The following is a 22,298-nucleotide window of genomic DNA, read 5'->3' on the forward strand; positions in this document are numbered from 1 at the left end:
CCCTTCCTTTCTGAAGGATGGGACACAAGCGGTAAGATCCATTACCATAGGATAAAGGCTTATCTAAATCCAAGACTCCAGGAGCTTTCCAGAGGTAAGAAAAATGGATAGAAAATTACTCTAGCATATATCACATATTATGCCCAAAGCCCAGCCTTGAAATACATACACAAATACACCTAACACAACAAAATGAGCAAGAATTACAACTTTATTTAATCTCACAAAGAAAGGAACGCGGTCCACAACATGTCAGCTAAAAAACAAATCAAAACAAAACATCGAACATCAGCACTAACCCGACTTCTTGCATATGGACTAGTTTGATTCTGTGTCTCGTAATGCAAAAATCTGAACTCAACTTCCGTCAACACAACTGCTATTTGCTTTACAAATAAACTTTTCCTGCTGAATAAATACCAATGAAAATCTTAGAAGTAAAACACAAACCAAGGCCCAAGCACTTCGCATTGCTTGGAACTGCACAACTGAAAAAAACCCATGAACAGTAAAACCAGCTACAGTGCATTCTTTGATGGAAATTATTTTTGTTTAAATGCAAGCTTGTTAAATGAAAATCCCAACCAAGAAATTTAGTTCATTCCAGCTATGAATTTGCAGTTGTCTAAAACAACTATTTTTTCACACTACGTAGCAAATGTGAAGTTACAAGACTAAGCAAACCCATGTCAATAGGTTGGTCCCGTACCAGCATCGCAGCTGGGCGAAGGGGAACACTGTGGCTTTAGATAATCCAGGTGTTCCTGTAGCTGTGCTAAGATTGAGAAAGAATTTTGCCTCTGAGACATTCCTGAAACTTTGGTGTACACAGAACTTCATCCCCAGCTACAGCAGTTTGGACATGTCCAACTTCACCCCCCCTGCTCCCCGCAGACAGCAGTGAGCACACCGAAGTTTCTACTTGGTTTGTGAGTCACTTAAAAGGGCAAAATATTACAAACCCTTCCAGAGGCTTTGCAGCTTAGTGCAATCTGAAAACAGAGCCTGGATGACCAAGAGCAGCTGACAGCCTTTGCAAAATAGAAAATAGTTTAGGAGACAAAATTTTGCCCTGGTTTCAACAGCCAAGGAAAACAAGGAAGCAACAATTGCATTTTGAAAATTAAAGGTGTCACGTGCTAACAGCAGAAGTTTGGGTTATAGTCTGCGTAACTACAGAACTTGTGTGCTGAATAATAATTCTGTGTAAGACTTGTCCAAAACATGAATAAAAGCAAGAACTGACCACCTTCTGTGAAGAATCCCACAAGCACTTTAGTAGATAAATATTAAAAAATAAGAAAATATTAGAGTTTTTGTAGCAAGCGGAGGCCTATTCAAATGCTCTAGCTTTTTCCTGCTACAACAAAACAGAAAGTTTCCCACCTGCACATATCATCACCCCACGCACGCCTCCTGAGAAGAAAACAAAAAGCAAAAACTAAAAACCAAACACCAACAAAAACCATTCGCCAACCCCCCCCCCAAAAAACAAAACCAAAACAACCAAACCAAGAATAAACCAACGCCACCCCACCAGCAGCACCCAGCCAATGCCACGTTCCCTAGGCATGAACTGCACGAGTTTTTTTGGCTGGTAATTTAACTTCAAAGATAGTAAAGTCTGTCTGAAAGCAATAGGTTTGGTTCTCTGTGAATGCTCTGACCTACAAGGAAAGCCAGTTTGTGAGCATACTGGCAAGGAGCAGGTACTCTGATGACACCCTGCAAAACAAAAGAAAATATTTCAAGTCATTTAACTAAGCACGCACTCACTGCAACTGAGTCCTGCAATACAAAAGTTTGGATACATGTACTTTGTATTCCCTGTAGTTTATGCAGATTTGTGAGAACATCACATAAATGGAACAAATTGAACAAACATGTACTACAGAAGAAGAGATGTAAAAAAACGTCCCAACACCATTCCCCTCCTCACTCCAAAAAAGCCTCTTATGCAGGTTTACTTTTGATGCTGGATCTCACAAAAGGTGGGACACGGCTAACTCATGTGAAACATTTACAGTTACTGCACTGACAAATGCGAAGCACATCCAGGCAGCATCTGGGTGCTGATCTTGGCGTGGAACTGAAGTTCGGGGATAATACTCAAAACAAGTCTTGTCTAGAGAGAATAAAGATTACTTTAATCTTCAGACTTCAGAGAAATCACATAACAATAAAATGCCGAGCTCTCAAGCTACCACTCCAGGTCTAGAAGCACACTTGCACTTTCTGGATCTGCATGGCTGTTTGAAGGACCTTTTCCTACCTTCTTGTGGGTTGTAATTGTACAGAGACGCACAATCTTAGATAAGTATTATCAGGAAATACTTACCGACCAGTTATAGTACATGTGGCAAAGTTTGTAGGTTAAACGTTGTAGATGATCCGGTTTCAGTTTTCCAGTGTCATAAATTACATTATAATGAGTGGGTGAAACGCAGCCATTTCTCACTGCCTGACTCACAATAAAGAAATCGTACCTGGAATAGAAGGAACAAAACCCCAGAAAGGACTGAAAAATGTTGATATATACAAACACTACATACTGTAAACCAGGAAATAATTGCATAATGAATTCATAAAATTTAAGCTTCTCCACTTCTTTCATTTACACATTCACTACGGTTTCTTTTGAGAAGGACATAAGTGTGGAAAGGGTTATTCTACTTGATCTCACAGCCCATTTAATATCAGATATATTCCCTCTATTATCAAGCTGCCAGCAAACAGAAGAAATGTTATTTACATACTGACTTACCATTCTGGTCTGGTCACCTCCACATCCACAACAGTACCAGGGGGTGGGTTTTTCAGTCCTCCTCCGCCACACTGAGCAAAGAACCTGGTATTCACTCGCTTCTTCACAACTATCACAGTAAGTCTTGGACTAAAATAAGTAAAAAGAAGACATTAAAACAAAGAAACCCAAAAATATCCTGAAAAACTACACTGACAGTATTTCAGAAGCAGATTCTCTAGAGCTTCAAATTAAAAGCAACTTTGGAGTTCTCCAGGGCATTAACTTCACATGTAAGTCTTCACTAATTAATTGCCTTAGACTAAATAGAACATTGTTCATAACTGCAGATTTTTTTGTTTCAAGTGTAACTTTCATACTATTTCTCACTAATCCAGCTGATATTTTACTCAACAGGAGACAAAATAGACCAAAAAGGGATCTTCTGACCACAGATCTATTTCTACTGTCTCTCTCTACCTCATCTTTTCATAGAGAAAACACTGGTTTTTAACAGTATTTTTGGTAAAGAGCAAGCCAGAAACAGAAGCTAGGTAAGCAGTTTAATTCCTACCATGTAAGCAATCATTGGAATAGTAGTTATCTGAGCTCAAGTAAAACAAACACCAAAGAAAAGACAACACCATCTTCATCTGTAACTACTTTTTGTACCCCAGTGTATAATCCTCTTACATTACAAAACAGGAGGTTGGTGGAAACACTTACTTGTAGTCTTTACCGACACTCTTCAAGCAATCCAGAAATTGAGGCACTTCATAATTAACCAGAGTATTTAGTTGTCCGTCTCCGACACCATCACGATACACAATAATACGAGAGGGCAAATACTTATTCCACTTGTACCAGTCTCTTAGAGCAGCTTAAAAACAAAAACAAGCAAAAAACCAGAGTAAAAGCTGTGAGCTATAACGACAATTCATTCCAAAACAAAAATGGATTTTTCTTACTGGAAAGTACAGCAGTAGCTTTTGAAACCTAAGGTCCTCAATCTTTCAGTAACCTAAAACAGGTATGCACCATGATACACAAATGTCACTTGCAAAGAGAATTCTGGTTTACCTGTGTACCAATACATACAAAAAGAAACTAATGAAATTATCTACTCTGCTGGCCTCTCTTACAGCAAGAAGCTGTAATCATTTAAATCCATCTCCTTTGAAGCACTTTGAAAGGTAGTATTTAATGATTGTTACGAAATACAGTACTGAATAACAGAATGTACACAAAATGCTATTAATTTTCAGCAATATTTACAGCTGTATTTTTCACGTTTTTATCTAAGTGCAAGTTGGTGCTGCCTCCCCTGAAGGCAGCTGACGTGTGTTTTGAGGCAGCTGAACCGTCATTCCTTAGACCTGACTCAACACGAGCAGAAAGCCGTCCTTACTTTGCAAGCAGGCTTTAAGCCCGTCCACAAGTTCTTGCCCACGACTTTGAACAGCACAGCGCGAGAACCACCTGTGAAGAACAAAATGAAAGATGGCCTTCAAAGCACTTCCCAGGCTTACAGAACAAAGTTATTTTTAAAACGGCTATGAGCATTTAGTCTTTATGGCAGTCAACCAAGAGTTAGTGTACCATGGGAACATTTCCCTTGCAAAGCCCCTGTGGGAGACAAAAACCTTATCACCCTGTGCAATTTCTCTCTATCAAAACCAACTTTCACCCAAGCCAACTCAGAAGGCAGAAGAGCCTATCACCGTGATGCCTTCAATTCACAATATATAGTTCTTTATTAACCATGTACAGTAAACCAATGCAGACACTTTTATGATGGGCCACCACATTCAAGCTACTTTCCAGTTAATGGAAAAATAAAGATTTATTCAAATCTTACCGTGTCATTGTGTGATTCATGCTGGCAACAAATCCTGCAATTGACTGCTTTCCAGCTATAGTGTCATGGTAACAATCAATGCCCACAACCATCACCTGTTTTAGCTTAAAGGGAATCAATACAGAACATGTATTAGTATGTGAAGACCTGCTCAAGCACCCTATAGTCTAACAGGATCGTGACATAAGCTGCATGGTTTCAGGACACAAAAGTGAACCACAGAATGAAATGTCTCCTTATGTCACATTTAACTTCATGCCTCTTCTCACAGACACAAAACAAACTACACAAAATATACTCAGTTTTATTTTTTGGGGGGAAAAAGTTTTGCTTTTTAAATAAGGCTCAATAAAAAGTTACTTACTGGGATCTCAACACTCCAAAGTTCTCCGCCCATTTTACAGTTCATTTGTAAGGCAATTTTTGTTGCTATGGCCATACAGCTCTGCGGCTTGCTTAAAGTGCGAGCAAGCACACACTGACTTGGAATGGGGCAGTCTGTACATAAATATTTCTTGATGGCATCATACTTATCCTTTCGGGAACTAGACAAAATACAAACCACCTTTAAAGGGAAAAAAAAGAAATCTTTAGGCAGTTGCATTCTCAAAATTACATAACGGTTGTAGCTCTCTAAGAAAAGATTCTTGTGCTCAAGAGAAATATTCAAGTGTTCACCACGAAAGAAATACCCGCACAGCCTCAGTGTCTACACATCAGGGTCAAGTACAGAGGCTCTTTTCCCAAAGGATACTCATGGTTATTCTGGGGTTTGAACAGGAATATGAGTAGACATGTAGTACTCAGGAACCAAGAGTTTTACTTCTGAGAATGAATCCCCCTAGTTTTAAAACACCAGTTACAGTGATTAATGTGATTTGAAATTATGGATTCAAATACATACTATGTTTGTGTCACGGGTAATACTTTGCTGTAAAACCCTTAAATAAGCTTCTGTTCTATCATCTACTTCAATCCTGAAAAGGAAGAGGAAAAAAGTGTTTACAGAAAAAAAAAAAATCTAGTAGCTATTAAAACTTCAGCAAGAACATAAATGCTCATTGTGAATCAGCACTGTAGGAAGTGTCACATTTATAGCTATTCATAAACATAGAACATTCACACGTTTTTAAGATTAAGAGGAATCATCCCCAACTCAGGCTTCCAAGAGCAATGACATTCAAAATTAAGAGCAAAGAGCAAGCACGGGTACTCAAGGGAAGATATTCGCAATGAGAACACATGAGAATATGTCCAAAGTCAGCAAGAAAATATGTATTCCTTCTTGTATTACTTATAGCTCCACTTGAGGTTTTGCTCAATGACTATATATATGCCTAATAGTTTGGTTGTGGCATCCTTTAATCCCCAGCGAAAGCTCTCAGAAATAAAAGTGTAGGAAAATCAGTCACTGGAGAAAACCGAACAATTGGCATACTGAAAGCAACTTTGTTTCATTAGAAATCTCAGTAGTGTGACATACTGTACTATCTCCTCATTTAACAGCCTAAACTTGCTAACAGACATACCTTAGTAAGTATTAAAATGATTTTTCCACCAGCTTTCTAAAGACACTTACATAGTTGCCTTGTTCATTTTGATTCCCATAGATGGCGTGACTTTAAACAGATTTTGAAGTAACGTATTAGCAGCATCATAGTTGCGCCGTGTGTATATTAATAACCAGTTGTCCAGAGGCTTTGCGCAGATTAAGGGAGCTCCCCTACTTTCCTTTGACCAATCACCAAACTGAGGATTGTAATCAAACTGGAAGTAAGAGATGGGAGAGACAGAAAAATCAACACTCAATCAAACAAGCTATACTACAACTACTTCCTGATGCACTTCGAGGACAAACCGCAACACTTCTGTCTAGAACAAATGACTTGATTTTATCTGTTCTTTTACTGCTACTGTCCCTAATTTACAATAAGCCTTATCTAGTCCTTTCAAGAAATCCTACTCTTCAAATGTTTCATTCATAATTATGCAAAGATACCTATGATTTTTAGCCCAGATAAGTTGTTACTATTTGCTGCACGGATTTTGTGCTACATAGTTATTTATGTATTGATTTTTCTTCAGTTTTTCTTTCTAATAAGGTAACTGCTTGATAAAAAGAAAAATATTATTACAAAGAGGATATCAGATCTTTTCAATAACAATAAAAAGCTTTACCGAATACAGATAGGCAGATCAAGATATTGTAAAATGCCCTTTTCCATCAAGCATCCATTCAAAACAGAAGACTTCTACTACAGAGCAAATACATAAAGTTTTAGGGCAATCTGACTTAATTGAAATCTAAATTATTCATACTGAAGAGTCACCTCACCTTTGAATGCACAGATACTGTATGTGTTTTACCTACTGAACTGAAATAAGTAGTGGCTTTTCATTTGAAAGCCTTGGTAATTCAATAAATGGCAACAAGCCAGAAACGTCTCTAGTGTCCTAGTTTGTGTATCTGAAAGGATTTTGTTATGAGAGACAGACTGTTAAGGAAGACACTACTGTAATGCAAGGCAAAAAGTCTTCCGGGGCTCCTAAACAGAACCTGTAAACAGTTTGCGAGACTCCTGTTTGGACAAAGACTTTTGTATAATGTATTCTCTCAATCTTTCATTTATAAATCAACAAGTAGTATTTCCTTCCTTAAGAAATTACTTCATTGGTGAGAGATCCAGGAGATATTAGAAGTTATTTATTTACCACATTTCCTGATTGAAGGATCTTTTCTCCTTGAACAACTCTTCCCGAAAAGGATAGTAAATTAGAATCAAAGCTTAAACCCCAGTTTCGGAGTTCCTTCTGAACGTTGTCATCTCTGTTTCAAGACAAGATTGAAATTAAAACAAAGAAATCTGTTCTTGCTGAGACTTTTCTTTTTTAAAACCAGCAGAACTTCCAAAGTTTCACGACAAAGAAGTACAGAAGATATTAAGGTAGCATACTTATGGATGTAGTCAATAAGTCTTCCAATTTCACGTTGCCTTTGCTCAGGTGGCAGTCGTGTATGAATTGCCAGGTCCTTCATCATATTAAAATCATTACGCATCTTCTCAGTTAATCCTGTTAACAGCAAAATCTTTTTCTGAGTATAAGTTACACCAAGGACTAAGAAAACTAAACTGCAAGTCATGCAGACTAACTATGCATGTACTGCAGACACATGAAGTGGTGTCAGCAGTAACCAAGGTTTCCAGTTGCTCCCTGCACATACATTCCCATCTGCACAGAAAAAAAGTCTGGATTTCTGCACTTGAGAGGAAACCACCCAAGACATGCAGCTCTTTATCTGCATTTCCAAAGCAAAAGAAAACAGTACTGAGGCAGACAGGTACTGCTACTGCAAAGTGAGTATCTCAGAGGAAAATAAACATTTATGTATCTTACAAATTATAAGCTTACAGGAAATTTCTCTTTTTCAACAGAAGTTCTACCACCAAAAACTCTACAAGTTTTAAGTGGACCAATGCTGAACACCATATGTAAAGACTATGCAACATTAAAACCCTTCAAACTTTCCAGCTTCATTTAAACATCTAACTTGTTTCTAAACTCACATTTCTACAAACAAAACATTTCTACTCAACTTGGCAAAAGGCTGCTGTCAAAACACCAGTTTCAGTAGGCATTATGGTTTGACAGATGCTTTGGTACGAAAAAATACTACAGTACCTGTTAAGAAGCACAGTTCTGGAATTAGAACCACAGGTCCTGGCATCAAGTTTCCTCTCTTCTTCCTAGACTGACTGATCAAGACGGGCTGGTTCAAGTCGGTAATTTCTTGATTATATTGCTGTATGAGAAATATATGTTGTATGTTAGTCTGTTCATAACAAACACTCCGTTTTCTTAATAATAACACTCTCTTCAGAAAATGAGTACTCTTCCCAAAAGAAAGCAAGCCAAAAGCAACCTGGAACTTTTTTCAATTAGCACATCTAACTGGAGGGGAACTGGTTTTGTCAGAAAAGACCAAACAAGGAAGCCACCAAATTAATGACTTTTAAGAGACAGCAGGAACAATGCTCTGCCTTGCTTGAGACAGCATCACCCAGAGTATCTGACTCAGGATTAGGATGCTCATTCCACATAGGTAATGGACAAGGTTCCTGCCCTATAGAGCAATTTAATTCAAGATACCACAAGAATCAAACAAGATTCCAAGTGAAGTCTCCCAAAATCAACCATCCCACAATCTTTTCTTGTACCCGGAAAGAGCTGGTCTGTCAGGCAGTCACTAACTTTGTGTATAAAAAAAAAAAAAAAGCAACACAAGCTGACAGTTTCATACCCTTTTGTAGTAGTCCACATAGCTGATCTCAGAACCATCTGCTTTCCTAAAGGTACATTGTGGATTGGCATCCCAGTCGATGTCATCAACTCTGTATGTTCTGTTATTGTACCTGAATAAACAATTTCATCAGGTGTTCTTAAATCTTAAATAGAAAATAAATAAAACTGTGGGATGCAAAAGTTAACAGCAGTATTCATGCAAGTTGAAATTTTTGCTCCTATCAGCAGCAGTAACTTTGAGTTTTCAATTGTAACAGGTTATCAATTCTACTAAAAGCTAAACTGTAAAATCAAACAAAACCAGAACTAATCCAGTATGTACTTTCTGCTTTCATAAACGCTGTCACCTCGATTAATTTGCTAGCTCGACAATTATATCATTTTCATGCTTTCTGATGCTTCATTCTATACTTCAGGACACAGAACATCCAAAATAAATAAACAGCTTTCTAAGACAAGAGTCCAAAGAGACTTACTTTGTCAGAACAATTACACCTATCAGCTCTTTAGCACAGACATCTCTAAATTTTTGCTGTTCAACCTGGTAATACAGACTGTACATAAAATCCAACGCTGTTTCACTGCGAAGAACCTTGTGGCTCACATCTGTACATAACATAATGCTTTCCTCATACTGGAGGATAGAACTTGTGAAGCCTGGCCAAACCATCAACCTGTCAAAAGAGAACATACAGAATCTTAACATGCTTTAAAGCATCTCTATTCTCACCCCTTAAGTTACTATACTTCTGTCCACTTCCCCAGACACTAGAAAGCAGGAATTTACATGTCAGATTAAATGGCTTTCAGAATGAAGGCTGGACACTCCTGAGCTTTAGGATTAAAGCATTCAGAGATCTCAGCCCTACAGACAGTTAAGCGAGGTTTCTGACACTGGAGTAAAATGTAACAGCAGAACACACACTGGAAATGAGTAATGAGATCTTAGACACACAAGACACTAAGTCAGGAGAATGAGGTCTCATGCCTCCCAGGAATACCAGGTTTTAGGTCCATGGTTTTATTACAAGACAAACCATCAGAGCAACATCAAAACATTGTTCTTTCTCCCTGCACCCCTCCTGAACCGGAGTATCCATTTTGCCGAACCTGTGATTAGGGATGCTGATTGGGTCATTGGGGTTGTAATAATTACGTCCAATCTGCTGCAAACTCAACATCTTCAAAATCCTAGAAGTTGAAATACAGGTGTCATTTACCATTATTACTCAGTTTATCAAACTACGCATGGTCCCATCCCTCCACACAACCTAATTTCTTGTTCATCTGACTAGATGAAACAGACATGAATGTGAACTTTTCATTTAACTCAATGCAGAAAGGCCACGGACACTTATTAACGATAATCAGTTCAGAACAAGTTAGCATAAAACCCAACCCTTCACCAACCAGTTGAAGGTAGCAGTCTCAACAAGCGACATTTCAGATCAACCATGTAGCCAAGGTACCAAGGTTAAGTGGAAAGACTCCAGCAAAAAAAGTAATTTGTCAGTTCAAGGCCCTGCACTACTGTTTAATTTAAGAGCTTGCTCAGAGAAAAGGTATAAACTCATTTCACACCAACATGTGCCAGAAACATGCATCTAACTGCACATTAAAATGTTGCCACATGTGGTTGGCCACATAGTAAAGGTAGCCACAATGGCTTAAAAATTTACATATATAAATATTGATTTGTTGTCCACCCTTCAGAAAGGAAAAACTTAAGGCAGATACTTTCAGAATGACTTCTTACAAAGACATAATTTGGACAGCAAACCTTCTAAAAATGATGTTGTAAAACTGCAGACATGTAGGTGAATTTGGTGGCAACTCATTAGTCAATGTGATTGTTATCTTCACATCCTCTCCATTTCGGGTTCTACTAAACACTTGAGTAACCTGAGAAAGTGAAGTTAGGTTAATAAAACTAGAGGCAAACAGAGCTACAGTTGTACTTTGCTCAATTAATATCAAATTGGACTTGCACCTTAAGATTCTAAGTAATCATTCAAGACTTAGCTGAAACAAGAATTTGATTTCCTACTATGATGGTGAACTACAACCTAAAATGCTTCACTTTTTTGGGTGAAGACGACTAATAGAGTAGAATGGAGACTATTCCCAAAGCAGCTGAATTCAAGACGAAAACAGGGAGATCCCTTACCAATTGCCATCACGGGAAAAAGACTCACCTTTCAGGAAATAAACTTAATTGCCAATTAATATATATTTAATTACTGATGCAGGTACCGGGAGGCAACAAGGCAAACATTAAAACACACAGTGAACACACCTTCCCTCTCTCCCTTTTCCAGGCTCAACCTTGAGTCCAGACTCCTCTGCACCCCTGCTAACACCACCGGTTACACTCAGTCCATTCGGTGAGGCCAAAAGCAGCACAAAGCGCATCAATTCTCTACTTTCACTCAGATGGGTAAGAAACAATAAGCATCATAAAATGCAAGTCAAAAAAAAAAATAAAATAGCATTCTCATATCACACCTTATTCCCTAGTTTTTTTGGCAAGAACAATATTGATCCATCAAATGCATGTGTCTTTCCAATTAGCTCTTCATGCTGGAAGAGCAAAGCTGATCGAAGACGGCGTGCTTCCATCTCTGGGCTGTAGCCAACGTGGTACTGATACAAAGCCCACTGCGGTCGAGATGTCAAACGAAAGTAATTTGTAGTTAATTTTATCGCAAGACCTGAGGAACCTAAAATGAGAGGCAAACATCTCAGTAGTTACAAAATTTTACCACTTTACAGTAATTCAACAGCTTTGAGAAATTTCAAAAAACTAAAGCATTCAAAGATTAGAGGTCAGTTGTGTTCTGAAACTTCTAGCTTAGTAAGCTGGAAGAAATGCTCACACAGGCACAGTGTTATCACAGACACCTGCTTATGAGAGATTCTTATAGTTCCTTCAGTAGTCAGGAAAACTCCCACACCAAATGAGGCAAGCATTTAGATCAGTAACCTGTCTTCCAAAGGGTTAGTACCAGGTACTAAAGAGATGAGTTTCCACCAAAACATAAATTTCCTTGGTGGACATACCAGTTTTTGATTCTTGAACGTGTTCTATGGCTTGCCGAGTATTTACCCCGAGGTCATGGAAATCTCTACGACGTCCACCTCTATCTGCTAAAGACAATTCCTGAAATCCTGCAGAAATCTGTAATCCTGTTTTGAAATTTGAGGAAGAATTAAAATCAAGTTGTATATACAAATAAGAATTAAATACAATTCCATTTTGAAAGTCAGATACATATACAACTAAGAGAAATCATGAAATGTTAACTTTCAGCTTTTGCTATATAGTAAATTAATTTTAAAATAGCACTCGTGTAACACATAAACTTCCTCAGACTTACAGTTAGCTAGTAAGAAAACAGAACAGCTCACTAGCCAGATGAAAAAAAAGATGTAAACCCTTCAAATCAACAGCCTGATCTGCAAATATAGGGAGGACAAATCTTTCATTTCAGCTCCAGGTGGTACTGAAACCTTTAAATACACTGTAATATGAAATAGGTAAGAAAGCTTAATTTCCTTATCAAGACTGAGGAAAACAATGAAATATCAAAATGAAATTTACTGTTGGTATTAATGCAGTTAACGGTGTGAATTACTTTCTTATTTAATGTTTAAACTATTTTGATGGAGGAGATGGTACAGATGGAGCAGAGCACACAAGGTAGTTTTCAAAATTCCTGGTTCAGCTATACTGCACCTCAGAATGACAATATTATCATCACAAGGTATGTACAGTGAACTTTCCACTTTTTCACTCTTTCTGACCTTCTGGCTTTTTCACATCCTGGCTTTGTGGAACACCCTGAGGGACCCTCTGTCGTCCACGGCCACCAAGTTCTTCTGATACTGATGGAGGAACATGTGACTGCTGAGGTTGCTGACGGCTGAGCGGCTGACCTGGCAAAGCCTGCTGGACCTGCAAGAGTTGGGAACAACTCTTGCCACTGCAACTGAAGAAACAGCACACTTCCCAGAGTACACCAAAACAATGTCACCAATCAAGTGCAGAATATTCAAATATCCAAGTGTAGCAGTTAGATAAGTTTAAATCTTTTTTCCTATATTAAAGAGCAGTGTTATTACTTTGTACTTCAAACTCCAAAATAATGGGGTTCCACTTTTTTGTAAGTTAATATTCACTTAACTACTAGTAAATGTACCTTTTCTCTTTCCAATCTCTAAAATTTCCAGACTTCTCATTTTTAACAACTCCTCTGACACTTCGAGTAGATGACATACTTTTTTTAATTTTACTGTCTAGCGAATAAATAATATTAAAAAGTTTCATGACTGGCAGAACAGCAAAAAAGGAGCTTCAGCCATGAACAATCCCGTAATTCAGTTTGATGTTACCGACTGCTGTCTGCCCTACAAGTCAGCAGTTCCCCCAGGAGTAATCAAGTTCTCTACTTTAAGTGTAAGGAAGCAAGAGGCCAGTACCAAGGACAATCACAAAACCTGAGCTAGCAGGAGGAACCCCTGAAGCAGTGTCACACGACCTGCCAGCAATCCATTCCTGGAGTTCCTCTGCTCCTTTGCTCTCAGAGCTCTTGATACAGGTCTTCTGATTCCCATACGCATGTTCTGACACTGAACACATGATCCAATAACTAAGCAGGCCTCTCTGTTTAGACTGTCCACCTTGTTTTTACACATTGTAAGATCTATCAAAAGTATACTTTTTAAGTCTGTAAATACCCATAAGCACTACTGCAAAGATCAAATACACACGACTCTAAAGAGCATATGTGCTAGAGTCCAGTACTGTCACAGTAACAGCATGTTATCACAAATTTTGTGTTTCCTGTAGTATTCATGAAGGTAGTTCAGGAAAGATCAGTTCTGCTTTGCCTCTCTCATTTATATTCCACCCTTGCTCCTGAAGGTAGCCACACTATCACCTACAGAGATTCTCCAGCCCAAGAGGCAGGCAGTGAGCCCTGTTGTCGTGAGCTGACTATACCCCTTCCCCATCCATTAAAGGATCAGAGCAGAGCTCAACATCAAGTCATAAACTGACAGCAGAGATTATGCTGGGATAGGGTTCACTGTATGGGACCCAAAGCAAGATCAATCATGAGGTCTGATCAGGTTGCTCAGAAATTTATCCCACCTCCAGGGATGTAAACTGCACAGCCTCAGTAGCAACTTGTTTCAGAGCCTGACTGTCCTCATCATGAACACATTTTTTTCTGTGTCCAATCAAAACAACTCTTGCTTCAATTTGTAACTATTGTGTCTCATTCTCCCACCATGCACCATTATGAAGAGCCAAGCTCTATCTTCCTGGTATCCTCCTTGGTGGCTGCAGTCTCTACGCTGAGAAAGAGTTCTCAGGCACTGAGCAACTAATCCTCTTTCCTGCCTCTGCAGCAACACCACAGGGTTGACAGGACATCAGCAAGGAGAGAGAGGCCCCTGACCTCCTTAAATCTCACTAATGCTTTTTGATAAAAACCTCAGTAAGAACAACTTGGGGTATTATAATACTTCTGTATCAGTACAGTGTAGAAGTCAAATGATAAGGTTCAATTCTAAAACACACAGCTAGTTGTTCCCTGCCATCAGCATAAATTACGTTCTCACTTAAATTGAGACAGAGCGCATGCCTAAGCCCTCATGTTCCAAACACCTAATATAAAACCTCTTATTCCTTCCGCAACCTCTTTTTAACTTGTCTTTGGAAACACTTCTGGAACTAACCCTCTTGGAGGGAGATACACACAGCTGACAAGGTAGAACAGTGGCAGCTACACAGAAAAAAAAAAAGCCAAGACAGACGTGTCTCCACTCAGACTGCATCAATATTCACAGACCATGTCAAGCACCCAAGCCTCACCATTTCCCTTACTTTCCTCTTCACCCGCAGCAGGACACTGATATCACCTCCTGACTTCTGCTAACAATTCTATTCAAATTCAAGAGACCAAGTTTGAAGTAATCAGGTCTATTAGGTTTATAAATTCACTATTTCCACTAGTTCTGTAATGCCAACTGTATTACATCAGAGTACTTGTAAGCATGCAAAAGTTTCCTTTATAAAAAGAAGTTAATGTAACAATACCCCTAACACAATATATACATACACACGTATCATCTAGCATATTCATCTAATATTAAAATAAGAAGCAGCTGAGCTGTGACATTGCAAAGCCTAGCTGTGCTCCTTAAACAGAGAACCAACTTACAGATGCAGCTCCTACAGAAGGAATCGCAGCCTCCTGTCCCGGAGGTCTTCCTCTTGCTCTGGCTCTCGCTCTTCCTGTCATCTTCTCTTCTAAGATAAACCACCTACAGCATTAGTGTTCAATCTTCTCCTTCCCCTATCCTAATTTCAATAAATATTACAAACACTATTCACTCTTGGTTAATTTCATCTGGTTCAGTAAAACATACCCCCTTCTGCAAACTTCCCTGTTCCTGGATCTCCACACCAACACAGCCACAACAGGGACTGTAGGGAAGTTACATCTCTTTATAGTCAAGTTTGAACCTACTGGCACAGTCCACCACAAATTCTGAGGCTGTGAAGAAAGTCACCAAGGCTGGAGAGCGCAGCAGGATCTGAAACCTCAGCCAAGCGTAACTCGGGGCTTACTGATGTTACTTTCAAGTTATAATTGAGACTCAATTCAGACTAATTTGCTACCTTACCCTGGGAGCAGCACATGCTTCACCCACAGCACACACCAACCCTTAACACCTGATTAGCTTCCCGACGGTGGAAACCAGCCCAGAGTCCTGTCCATCCCCTTCTCTCCACAGCAACCCTTCCTTCTTCACAGGCTCGCCCCCAACTTCTCCCTCAGCCTCCGGCAGCTTGTGGGGCCAGAAACCGCGCTCAGAGGCGCCTCCACCGCCAGCCCCGCCGGGCCCTGGGCGTCCCCTCAGCCTGTCCCCGGGCCGCGAGCAGCTCTGCTCCCACCTCACGACACACCACAGGCCGCCCTCTTCACGACGCCAGACGACTCTGTTTCCGCGAGGGCCAACTGTCACTCCCGCAGCCGAAGGCGCCCGCAGGCGAGTCCCTCGGACACAACAGTGCCCCGCAGGGACCGACGGCCCACCTCCGGCGCCACCGCCCGCCGCTCAGCCCCGGCGCGCAGGCGCAAGCAACCCGGGCGGCACGCGCTAGCGGTGCAAGGCGGGAACGCACGCTCTCCTCCGATTGGCTCCCGAGTCCCGAGGAGCACCGAAGAGTCCCGAGGAGCACCGAAGCGTCACCGAAGAGTCCCGAGCGCCGCCGAAGCGCCGCCGAAAAGTCCCGAGCGCTGCCGAAGTGCTGCCGAAGAGTCGCCGAAGAGTCCGGAGCGGAGCCGAAGGCGGCCGGAGCGCAGTGGCTGTTCCCCCTGCCCGCTCGGGAGGCGGCTGGCTCGGGTCCCCGCTTGCTTCTTCGGGCGGCGAATAAACCTGGCGCTGAGCGGTTCACCTGATAATGGTGACGCGGTGGTGTCCAGAGTGTGAGGGTCGGGGGTCCCCCCAGGCCACCCCCGGGCAGGCTGGGGCTCCGGGCTCCCCAGACACCGTCACGCCCGCCGCCTCCCGGGGGCCGTGCCCGGTGTCCGTGCTGCCCCTGGGCAGAACCGGCCTTTTGAACCACGTTGATCACCTGTGTGACAGGAGAATTCTCCCGTTAAAAATTATTTCCTCCTCATGCCACTTCTTGCTTGAAAAAATAAATTTAAGTTAACCAGAAGGTGGAGCAATAAAACAAGGAATAAAAGTCTTGAAAGTGTTTTTCAGTGAAGGACAGTGTCAGCAACATTTACAGTGATGTTGCTTAAAATTCTTTTCCAGAGATACAGGCAGAAGTAGTTGTCCATGGACATGATGTGCATAGCGTGGAAACTGTGGGCAGGAACAACTTCACACAACCCAGTTACGATGAGCAGTTCTGAACACCAGCAAACATCCTTCCATGGGGATATGTTCAGCAATCACACAGAAGGAAAAAGACATTTTCCTAAGTACAAAGGCTGATTTAACTGCTATGGCTGTTACAGAGAACCAGAACTTGTATTTTAGATACTTCACGACAGAACTAATAAATCTTACAGCTTGGAAGTAGGCAGCGTTAAGTGGGAATTAACTGTACACAAGCTTTTCCACACTTCTCTGCAAGGACAGGGTGTCCAGACAGCACCCAGGCTCCTGGCACACACTGCTGCTGGTTTTAAGCGTGCCTTTGCTTAAAGATTAGATGGCTGCAATGCACCTGGAGACACTGGCTTCCAGGGACAAGAGACAACACTATCTAATAAAAAACCTGCCTTCATAAAAGACCAGTCTGATCTCATGAGGTCATTTACAATTTTGCAGGTACCTGCAATGAAGAGAGGACAAGGTTCCTTTTCCTTTTTAACATTAACACTTAAATAATACAAATATCTCTTTTTGTTTTATTTAGATTACCAGTTTGTCCCTGAAGCCAGTTTTGTGCTTCTCATTGATGTCAGCATAGCAACCCACTTAGGAAGCCAGATTCTCTTTTACTAGTTAAAAAGAAGAGCTTTTGAACTATGAAAGTGTGGGTATCACCGCTTAAAAATAGCTGAAGTACTTTGAGCATGTGATTTTTTATTATTCACATATGTAAGTGGATAAATACTGAACAAACTCAATACCTACACCTAGATGGAGCATGTTCCTGCTTTTAGGAGCTGTGATTTCTGCTCGCCATGGGCTCCCCATCCATACTGGGAACCCTCATTGCTCTGTCGCCTGCACAGCTTCCCCAGTGGGCAGAGGGTTAATGCTGCAGAAACACAACATGCAGATTTTCTTGGCTCAGCAGTATTTAAAGATAAACAGAATATAAAGATGTTGTCAGAGTCATTTACGTTATGTAAATCATGAGAAAGCAGAATGTGTGTGTTGGAAATAGTTATGTTTGTTTATTCATTTAAAATATCTGCTGTACTTAATGTTTATTTTCCTTATGCCAAATTCCTTACATTTCACTGCAGAACTTAATTATCTTTAGACGGGAGTAGTTGAAAGTACTTAATCAGGCTGGCTACCTACAGCAATTCCTTCTAAAGTGAAAATAAACATCAACAATAAGCACGCTCATTTTTATATGTGCGCTGTCTGACAGTTAATTAGTGCTTAATAAAATATAGCTTCCAATTTGATTTTCGCAGTCTTTCAGACTTTTTTCCCTCTTTTTAGCACTTGTAGCCCTGTTCAAACTGTGACTCCACAGGTAGGCTCAGTGAGTTTTCACAGGCAGAGGGAATGTGGAACTGGCACCGCACCAATTACAACAGGTGCATCGTGTCCCACTCCTGGCTGGTTTATCAGGAACACTGAGAAAAACAAGATTTTGAAATTGGTAGCTGTTTGTATTTTATGTTTCCCATGTTGCCAAAAAAACCTACCACCGCTGGACTTCCATACGTCGAAATATCACATATGAAATAACTTTTTCACAGCTACTTGGCTTGCTCTTTGCTTTGATGTTTGCTTTACCCATCATGCAATGATTTTTTTGCCTTCTGTCTCCTGTTGCTACAATGAGCCATTTCCCATACTTGTCATCTCCAAAGGGGAAAAGACCATGTGGAAGCAGAACAAAGAAAACAGAACAAAAGAAAATCAGGGATTTTTCCAAAGGCCCATTTGATGTACAAGCATAAACAGGAAAAAGATGCCCGAGGAGGCAGGAGCCAGGAACTGTACGAGCAGACAGCTGGTAACTTGTGTGGTTAACAGCACTTTGGGCTTCTGAATGGTAAATAAATAAGTGATTCCAAGGCACACAGTGAGGAAAAAGCTCACGTCAGTACCTTTAGTGTAATGTTGAAGTGTATTGCAAACTCCTAGCGATGAGAGCTGGACTCTTCATGTCTTTCTTGTAACTCCAAGTCCAGGTATCAATAGCTCTTTTGGTTGTAGCCCCAGAAAAAGCAACACCTCAGGATATCAGAATAAAAAGTATTGTCTGCTGCGGTGAAGCAAGAAAAAATAAGGGACACTTCACAACAGAACACAAATTCACAAATCTGGACCACAGTGTTTTTACATTCTCGATTAGTTTTTTTTCTAAAGCTAGAGAGGCAAGGTTTTAAAGACTGACTTACTATCCGAAATAATGTCTCACGAGTTAACAGTCTTGGTTCTTCCCAGTGCAAGTTTTTAATGCCACATTTAATTTGCTGTAATGATGCTTGGGATAGCGGGATGGATCTGCCCATGGTTTGCTCACCAGGCTGAGGAGCAGGGAAACAAGTATTCACACAGCAAACCAGAAAGCAAAAGGCATGTTATGGGAAAAAAATGCTACTAAGGAGATAATACCCAGTTCGCTGTATAACAAATACAATGCAACTATTTTCCCTCAGGAATACATTTTTCAACTTTGTGTTTCCTCTGCTGTTCTCTAGACTATTTCATCCCTAATTTCCGTTTTTCCTTGAGATCCTCACTTCTTTTTCTGAGTCCCTATTCTTTGTAATTCTTCTCCTAAAACATCACTCACTCTATTCTTGGCATCTGTGTAGGACTCTCTCCAGCTCCCCTTGACAACAATGTGTTTTGCTCCAACAGAAGCAAACTGGCTTTCTGTTCCACGCTCCCTGTTTACCAGGGTATCTAATCGCCGCCCTTATCATCGCTACCCATTCCAGGCCCTGTTTTGTCAGCCTGCGCCCTCTTTTCCTGCAAACAGCCTCGTATGTACAAACCATCATATCCCTGCCAAAATTTCCTGCGCTGTATCAACCTAACTCTTATTTTCTGTTAATTTGTGTCCATTACAAATTCACATCGGTCCTAGCTGGCATTTAATTTGTATCCAAATCCTGAGCAAAGTGACCAAGCAGTGATTTAACCTAAGTCCTCAATAAACAGTCACATTAAACGGAGAGGTTACATTAACTAGGCAGGAACAAGGCCTCCAGAAGCCAATACTGTAATTAGATTTGTAAAGTGCATTGTATAAAATCAGAAAATCTGTAAGATGTGGGCCTATCCTTTATTATCTGTATTTTTAAATAATTAGAGAAGATGGAGAATTAGTGTATCAAGAATGTTAGACTAGAACTGAAACAGCCCTTTGGTTCAGGTGTTATATAGTAGAACTTTGTGTTATTCCAAAAAGCAATGGGACATATTTCAGGAGAGAGACTAACAAGAATTCTCAAGTTTAGAGAGATTGATTTCAGCTCATTTAGCAACCCAGTTTGATCTAATTGTCTTTTTATTGCTCTGAACATTCCTGAATTACGCAGAGAATTTGGGTTATGTGATTTAGTGTTGGATTAAAAAATGTCACATCTTAACTTTCTTTAAAATAGTGTAGAACTTTGTTCACAGTCAACGAAGTTCATTATTTTTGTGTTCAAAGCCCAGCTGCAGGCCTGGAGCATTTCTCATAAATATCAGGAAGTACCCGGAGCCACACTCAGAATGAAAGAGTTGATCTGAACCTTAGATCTCAGCTTTAAAGCTGTAACGTACAGCGAATTTGGTTTCACGGTAAAGGAAATGGTAATTGCCGGAGTATGTTTTCTTAAGTTGCAAAACCATTTTTGAAATGCTTTTGCTGAGACCTTTGTCGGGGCCGTGCGTGAGAACGAGTGGACGTGCAGCCCAGCGTCTGCGCCCACCACAGCCCCCGGTTTGCACATCGGTGTCGCTGGTGCAGGCGGAGGACACGGGGGCTGCTCCCTCGTGCGCGTCAGATGCACAGGACTAGCGGAAAAAGTGAACTAACAACTCCGGCCTTTCTTCTGGAAGGTGGCTCAAGTTCTTGGTTATCTGGCAAATTTCCTTGTGAGAACCCAGAACACAAACCCGTAAGTGATATCCTTAGTTACAAAAGTGCAGAGCAAATTCCTCAGTGTACTAATAAAGCATTAGAAAAGGCACTTTTCTCCCTACAAATCCAGAGTCTGGTCTGCAGGGCTGAAAGGAATGGAGGAGCACAACTACCAAACACGTTTCTACATGTCTTCTACACCTGGGTAGCTGCATCAACCAAACCACACACCCCGTATTCTGTTTCCATAGCAGTTTATTTAATCTGAACATTTTACTGCATGAAGGTGACTGTCTTTATTGTAATTACAGGGAAAATAAAATACGAATGAAATAAAATTCAGTGCTCACTGACCTTTTTCAAAGGATGTTGCATCTAAACATGTACTTCTTTCCACAAGTGGCGGTGTTACTCACAGTAAGTGATCCACGTAAAATATAATCCTTAAGACTGACTGCTGTGCTCTTGCAAACTTGGCTTTCTTGGGTACTGCATAGAGCAGGTGTAGAAGGTATATTTCATATGGCCTTGCACAAACAGGAAGCCGGGGCAAAAGTGTTATTATTTATTTGCAGCCTACATAAGCAGAGACATATGTCTGTTTTCACAGTTTCAGTGAATCTACCACAAGCTGCCTACTAGTTTGATTTTCATATTAGTTCAGTCTCTCATTTGTGCACTTGAATTACTGACGCAGATGTCGATAAGGGGGGGGAATAGCAAGAGTTATTATCTGGACTCTGATGGGAATCAACTCTCATGACTGAACTAATTTTGCTGTAGATGAGCAACTGTTTTTCAATTTCTCTACCTTAACAGCTGGGTCATTTTGGTAAGTGATAGCAGGCAGCGCTTCGTCCAATGGGACACCAGCAGGTTTCTGCAGAGCTCCGAATTTATTCTAAGCACTTCAGAAATAAACACCTGGGTTTTCATTACCTAAATGGTTTACATGACAAACTTTCAGTTGAGGTGGATGGAGGAACAGATTATGTGCTTCTAATGCACAATATAGAACTTGAATATCAAACTGATACTGGAATCTCCTGCTTGGATGCTGCCTGTTCTTGAAGGGGCCTAATTTCCTATGCACTGAAGTTTTGACTGTAGATTCCTCAGCTGCTCCAAGTTACTCTCTTGTAGTTGCCCGGCACAAAACTCTTGACAAAACTGATCAGGTTCTTCGCAGCCAAGGGGCAGCTTAGGAGAAAACAAGTCTCTCCAGTCACGTGCACACAGGCTGTGGGTCACATCCATGGCAAGACAGGCAGGAGACTGAAAGGCGCATAAAAGAGACGGGAACCAGGAGAATGAGCAGCAGGCACGGTCAGAACATTCACCTACTGACAAGCTAATTTCTGTGTCCTCTCAAACTCAGCCTAAGCAAAAGATATGTGGGCTACAGGAATTATTCCTTTAGGGGCAGCTTAATATCAGCCATTCATCATCTTGGGCATCTTTGGAGCGTGCACTGGCTTATTTGCGTGAATTACCTGTGAGCTGAATGCACAGTGAGTCAAGAAATGAGAAAGCAAGAGAGAAGAGGGACCATAAGCATCAGCTCTGCATGACTTGTACGATCAAACAGGATGGAC

At 40.7% G+C, this 22,298-nt stretch overlaps 1 protein-coding gene across 1 annotated transcript; it reads right to left on the reverse strand.

Annotated features, from left to right (window-relative positions):
* Positions 1-193: 193 nt before the first annotated feature.
* Positions 194-16,030, reverse strand: PIWIL1 (piwi like RNA-mediated gene silencing 1). Its single transcript, XM_065851492.2, has 21 exons — positions 15,868-16,030; positions 15,131-15,219; positions 12,708-12,858; positions 11,964-12,089; positions 11,409-11,623; positions 10,684-10,805; positions 10,014-10,094; positions 9,380-9,577; positions 8,902-9,013; positions 8,283-8,403; positions 7,556-7,673; positions 7,314-7,428; positions 6,181-6,368; positions 5,506-5,578; positions 4,966-5,166; positions 4,602-4,705; positions 4,152-4,222; positions 3,470-3,623; positions 2,765-2,893; positions 2,339-2,486; positions 194-1,725 (listed from the first exon to the last, which is right to left on the reverse strand). The coding sequence occupies exons 2-21, from the start codon at positions 15,209-15,211 to the stop codon at positions 1,609-1,611; spliced, it is 2,625 nt and encodes an 874-aa protein (XP_065707564.1). The 5' UTR covers positions 15,212-15,219; positions 15,868-16,030; the 3' UTR covers positions 194-1,608.
* Positions 16,031-22,298: the final 6,268 nt, after the last annotated feature.

The sequence above is a fragment of the Patagioenas fasciata genome, chromosome 17, assembly GCF_037038585.1.
Source record: "Patagioenas fasciata isolate bPatFas1 chromosome 17, bPatFas1.hap1, whole genome shotgun sequence".
NCBI classification, from domain to species: domain Eukaryota; kingdom Metazoa; phylum Chordata; class Aves; order Columbiformes; family Columbidae; genus Patagioenas; species Patagioenas fasciata.